Here is a 6,376-nt window from a genome sequence, read left to right as displayed (position 1 = left end):
TTGTAATTATTATTATTATTATTATTATTTCTTTCAATCATTTTTCTTCTTTCTTTCTCTCTCTCTCTCTCCCTCTCTCTTATACCATGTGTGTGTGAGTCTCTCTCTTCCTTAATACGGTTAATAGAAGGGTTCATCAAGATACGATAGTGATTTACCTTCGGATTTATTCTCACTCTCTCTCTCTCTCTCTCTCTCGCGTCGCATCAGCGCTACCACGGTTAAATTATAAACGTATTTACCCTAAAAGGATCTCTTTCTCTCTCTCTCTTTCGCTTCTTAACTGTTTTTTTTTTTCAATTCTTTTTTCGTCTATATTACTCCTATCTTACGGTTTTTTCCTTTTTTTTTTTTTGCATTTTTTTGGTAAGACTCGAGAAGACTGCCGTCGACGATGCTCCAGCAGAAAGGATACAAAGAAACTGCACGCGTACGTAGTGTCGTAACACACGATATACCCTACGGAATACCAGTGTGTTTCTGCGCTGTATATGTATGTGTACACCTCGGTCGGTTAGTTAGACGCACCGTGAAATCAGTAACCTACCTACCCGCTGCGCTTTTCTTGCACGTCGGACATAAGGATTAATAACAAGGGGAAAAGTATCGAGTACGTGCGTACGTATTACAACTCGCTCGTATCGGTTTATTCGTAAATCTATGATAATGATATAACGTTAGCGTTTAAAAACCAGCTACTGATTGTGGAAAACGAACACGCGGACTGTAGTACCGGTTGGGGGAGGTGTTGTGTGTGTCCGTTAAAGTGAATAATACCGGATGGTGAGACGACGACGATCTCCACTACGACGAAAATGAACTCATCAAATATCATACGAGTATTAAAACGACAATTTCTTCTTTCTTTCTTCCCTTTTTTCATTTTATTTTCTTTTTTTTTTTTTTACTTGTTACCGTTAATTCTAACATTCGAACGATATTTTCTTGTACGAATATCAAAGCTTGTACAAAACTAAGCTATTATCGAGTCTCTAAGATGATCAGATATAGATACATTCTTTTCTTTGTTCTTTTTTTTTTTTAATCTTTTTTATTCTAAAATACGACGTATGGCCGATATCGTGCCTGAAAGAGCGAAGAAACTCATTAGGAAAGAAAAGAAAGAATTTTATGTTTTGTTTTGCTTCACCCTCTGTACACGCAACTTCCGGTTACGTCTGTCGTCGGTTCACTTGTCCCTTATCCCTTTCTCTACGTATGCAATAAATATATATATGCTCGTCATTTGATGACGATTACGAATGGTAAAAAGGCGATTACTATATTATGTATAATATGCAACGTGAGACGGAAACGATTAATGCCCAGAACGAAAAGGAAGGTTTTAAGAGCAGCAGATTTACAAGTGGAATGTCTAAAAACAAGAAAAAGTTATTGCAAAGTTAAAAAAATATCGCGTGCAAAAATTAGTCCCTTTGTTTTATTCTTTTCATCGAGATTACGATCTTTCGTCACGATTGTTTCGAAATCTCCCGTAAGTCGATCGTTTGAAAAAGTATCTTGTCTACGGGGACGCGTTAAAAATGGCGGGAAACGATTTTCTTCGTACCAATTTTCTCTCGTACGAAAAATCAGCTCTTTTTGCGCGTATTTAAAAAAATGCAATCGGTAGCAAATGCGATAGAAAAGAAGACGCGACAATGGAAACATGATCGTAGTACCGTAAAAATGAAGGCTTTCCTTCTTTTTTTTCTTTTTGTTCCTTTTTTGAGTATTTTGAACGATAGTACATTTTTACTAGCGTTATATGTGCTGCGCTCTTATGGCTGTGGTGTATCTCTATTGTAATATATTCTGTAAATAGAAACACTCGAAAAAACGGAAAATAAAAAAGGATATTTACAGACTCGAAAAAGTGTAGAAGTATCGAAAAAACATGGTCGATCCTCTTCATCATTTTTTCCCCCTCATCTTACTATATATAAATATTGTTGCTCTCGTTAAACGATTCACGACTGTGCTGGATAATGTCAATAATATAAAGTATATATATTGTATATCGTATCGTTTTTTTTTTTTTGTGTTGTTTAAGCTCTCTTAAAACTTCGCGATCATGCGGAACGATCAATTTTTCTTCGCGGCAAGCTTCGTGTTCTCTCTTATTGATCCTTTTTCTTTCGTTTTCCTTTATTTCGAACGGAACAACGTAAAAAAAAAATGACGCGATTACACTGTAGTCAAACAGGGAACACAAACACATCTTCTTCAATATGTGCTCTAGTGATACTGTGCAACAGGAATTTCTTTTTTTTTTTTTTACTTTCGTTTCTCTTTTCATATCCAAAGGAAAAAACGTTCAAACGCGTTTCTTTCAAAAATTTCATCTAACTCTCCGTGAATAGTAAAATTGATTATTTACTTCATCGACGTATTCTGTATTCATATTTTTTTTTGTCTCTCTCGTTCTCTCTCATCCCTTCTTTAAATATTCCAGAGCGAGATTCGTATGTATTTATCGTGTTGAATTTCTTTTTTCTCTCATTCTGTTTTTTCTTCTTTTTTTTGTACATAGTAAATCTTTCTTATTTCTTCATCTTTTTTTTTTGTCTCTCTTTCCTTCGTAAAAATTTGTTTCTTTTCCCTTAAAAACTAATCATTGAATTACACAATAAATCACAGTTGATCCGTGCAGTAAAGGAATTTCGCCGGAAAATTCCTATTACTCAGATGCGACAAGTTGCACCATTGACAAAGTGATGTTTTTGCTTTTCGTGCCTTGACTAGTGTACGTAAAGCTCGTAACCATTCATATTTTTTTTCTTTCTCTTTCTCTCTCTCTCTCACACATTTTTTTCCTCTTTTTCATCCATCTAGAAACCGTGCAGATAATTGATAATCCCTTAAATTATTGCACACATGAACTACCCTTTAACGATGGTTTCGAACGTATGTCACACAGTAACTAGTTTCTTTTTTTTTTATCGTCTCATCCTCAGCCCAAAAAATAGTACTTTTTCTTTTTCTTTTTGTCCTCTCTCTCTCTCTCTCTCTCTCTCTCTCTCTCTCTCTCTTTCGTCACGATCCTTATCGGTTAAATCGAATTATCCTTAACGGTATGAAAAATAGCGATCGAAGCGTAGGTGGACGCCGATAAAATACAACAATCGATTTCATTTAAAAAACGAACAAAACTCGATCCTGACGAGAATGAAAAAAAAAAGAGAAAAAAAAATGCACTTCAACAGACGAACAGTTCATTGACTCTGTCGATCGTTAAATAGATCGAACGAACAGCGAAGAAACGCGAGATTATGTCGCGGCTCTTACCGTGTGAACACAAGTCACGGATCATAAGGAGACACAGGAGAGAAAAACTGCGCTACTGGCTGTGTTCGTGAGGACAATCGAGATTTAATGTCTAGTAATAAAGAAGTCCAAAAATTATACGTTTTGTTCTATTTTCCATCTGTGAGAAGACTTTGTAGAAACGAAGACTAGAAGATATATGAAATAATGGAGTACTGAAGATTACGGAATATTTGAATATATCTTATACGTTAGAGCTGTATGTTATCTAGTTAAAGGAATAGACAGGTGGAACTAATTTTACACTTCCGGAAGACAACAGCCCAAATAGACTATTGGAAATGGTGGAGCACCAAGGCGTGGCTTCCTCCATAACTATAAACACCTATCCTCTACAAAGATTCTTCAGGAAGAGATAAACAGAGGTCCCAATTAGAGGAAGAAATGGCTGAGATATTATAAAACACAGTTTCTATGAAATCTCATCTAGCAAGTTAAATTATTGGACAATTCTAAGTTGCATTAAAGTTATAGGTGCTGGAAGGAATATATATGGCTTGTATGAGAAGAGAAAAACTGCAAATCTCTTTAGTGGGTAGTATATAGTATCTCCAATTTGATTCCCTTTTTGTAATATGTATCCTCAACATTGTTCCTCAGTTAGAAACTTGAAGGAAAGATTTAAAAAAAAAAAAAAAAAAAAAAGAAGATCCCAGCCAGACAGATTTTTCCAATTTTCTCAACTAACAATTATCCCACAAGTACACATTACCTAAAATTAAATAATAAAAGAAACAAACAAACACCATATAATATCATAAATGCATCTTCACAAGATATGTCCGAGTATTGAAAATTACCAGAAAAGTCCATTTGGTCAGAGATATTCCTACGCCACTGTACATTCCTCCTTAGCACCTAACTGAACAACCTACAATCATAACAAGCATTCAAGCAAATATACTATCCTCGCGTACACGGCCAATAGCGCGTCTATCTTCTAATAATAATAAAAAAAAAAAAAAAAAAGAAGTACGAGAAGAGCCACATATATTCCCGTGGGAACCATCGGTCGTACGATCGACGAAATGAGCCTAAAAACACGCTAGGATCACACATCACCACGGGAACTGCCACAACAATGGCGTATGCTGCATCTCCCGTGCTATCTCTTAATTGTGATTCGTTCTCCGCGTATACTTGCGCTTGATCTTTTCCTCTGGCTTACCTGAGCGACCGCAATCACTGCAAGAGACCAACTCCTCGGAGCCGCCGGTCTTTTTATTTTCCCTAGCATCGCCAAGACAGAAGTCGCAGTACGGGGACGGTTGCGCGGACTTGCCAGCTTTTTTTTCGTTCGTCCCCGGCGTTGGTGGGCCCTCTGTTCTCACCGAGGACGGCGAGGGGACCGCGGTACCGGGAGATGGCGCGGCAGGCAGCTGATCTTCCTTCGCGACCGGTATCGTCGGTGAGGTAGGCGCTGCCGTTGTTTGTACCGCGGGCAATTGCTGCTGTTGCTGAGCCGCCGGCTGCGTCTGCTGCGTGGCAGGCTGCGTTTGTTGCTGCTGTTGCGGAGACTGCTGTTGCTGAGACAACTGCTGCTGAGACTGCGACGACGGCTGAGGCTGTGGCTGAGACGTCTGCGACTGTGGCTGCGTGGACGCTCCCGCAGCGGACGCGGAGGGCGCTGCGGGAGAGGGACTCGAAGTACTCGACGAAGTTGCATTCTGACGACCCCGACGTGTACCACCTGATTACAAACCGACCACATACCCAGTTGCGCTTTGCGTCAGAAGCTAATGACCATGCACACTGGCTTAGAGACAATGATTTAGAGATCAATTCGTGTGATGACCGCCAGCAATAATCGATTCGGTTATCCCTTTTACCGGGGTTTTTCCCATCACGTCATGTGTATGATGTGACAAGCGGTGAGAAATGAGATTCAGATTGATTGGCTTTAGCTGATTGGGTGGTAAGTGACCGCCATTTCACAGGATTCTTTCATGGTTTATTGGAGGTTCAGAGTTGGGGGGGAGTGAAAGTCTGTGCAAAATTTAGTACTGAATTCAGTTTGTAGAATATTTATATAATTAAAAAGCTTAAGAGTCCAAAAAACGTGTATGAAATTCTTCTCTATTATTCACGTGGTTTTTAGAATTCTTTGAATTTAGATATTCAAGAGTATAATATTTCTAAGCTTGCAAAATTTCGCGTCATATTTGTGAAAGATGCAATGGTGAACAGATTTTGCACAGACTGCATTGCACATGAAGAACTCATGAAAGAATTTCCGTAACGGACAGTCACTTACCGTGCAGACTACGAGACAGTTATTTCTCGAATAACCAGAATCGATTATTCGATACATCACAAACGTTTTAATGAAAAGAAACTGGCACAACAATACGGGAAACAAATATGAAATAATACATATATATGTACAGATATATATATATATACATACATACATATATATATATTGTATATACATATACAAATATATAATGGCAACAAGATGCACAATATTACAGGTCAAATCCAGATGCATTCCATCACCAAAAAGAGCAATTCCAAGATTATTACAATAACAACAGCCACAACAACAACGAAGTCGTGGTAACTTTCAAGTGTTTACAATAAAATTCAGATAAAACAGAGAGCAGCACAAACGGTGGCAAACAAACTACTTTGGCGATTCGCGGAGAAAAAGATAGATAGATGTAGAGAGAAAGAGAAAGAGAGAAAAGGTAGCAAAAATCTCTCCGTGCATTTTTCTTTTAATTTCCTTTTTTTTGTGAAGCTCTGCAGGCACTTATCGAGAGGAAAAATCGAAGCCAAAATCGCTCTAGAAATTCAAGAGAGAAGCGTTAAATAACGAGCACACAGAAATTACAAGATAAAAAAAAATGGTAGACGATCAAACACACCGTTAAAAAAACTACGTATTAGCAGCATGATTAAACAAATCGGGCGTCAATATCGTCGCATGCTGCAGAAGGATACGGAAGAGACGTATAATCATATTCAGTCGTGTCAAGAAAAAAAAACAAAACGCACACACATACCAAACACTCAGAAAAGAGGCTGTGCCAAAGAACACTAATGA

General features: G+C 38.0%; 1 protein-coding gene across 1 annotated transcript in view; it reads right to left on the bottom strand.

Moving 5' to 3' along the window:
• The window catches only part of LOC108579766 (zinc finger protein ubi-d4 A-like), a 12,256-nt gene that overhangs the window by 1,708 nt on the left and 4,172 nt on the right, over positions 1–6,376 (bottom strand). Inside the window, exon 7 of the mRNA XM_017943374.1 lies at positions 4,496–5,017. Within this exon, the coding sequence (XP_017798863.1) occupies positions 4,496–5,017 (522 nt within the window). The remainder of the gene's footprint in view (positions 1–4,495; positions 5,018–6,376) is intronic.

This window comes from Habropoda laboriosa, unplaced genomic scaffold (assembly GCF_001263275.1).
Source record: "Habropoda laboriosa isolate 0110345459 unplaced genomic scaffold, ASM126327v1 scaffold72, whole genome shotgun sequence".
Lineage (NCBI taxonomy): Eukaryota > Metazoa > Arthropoda > Insecta > Hymenoptera > Apidae > Habropoda > Habropoda laboriosa.
Note: the sequence above shows the minus strand (reverse complement) of the source record. Positions and strands in the feature narration are given on the sequence as shown.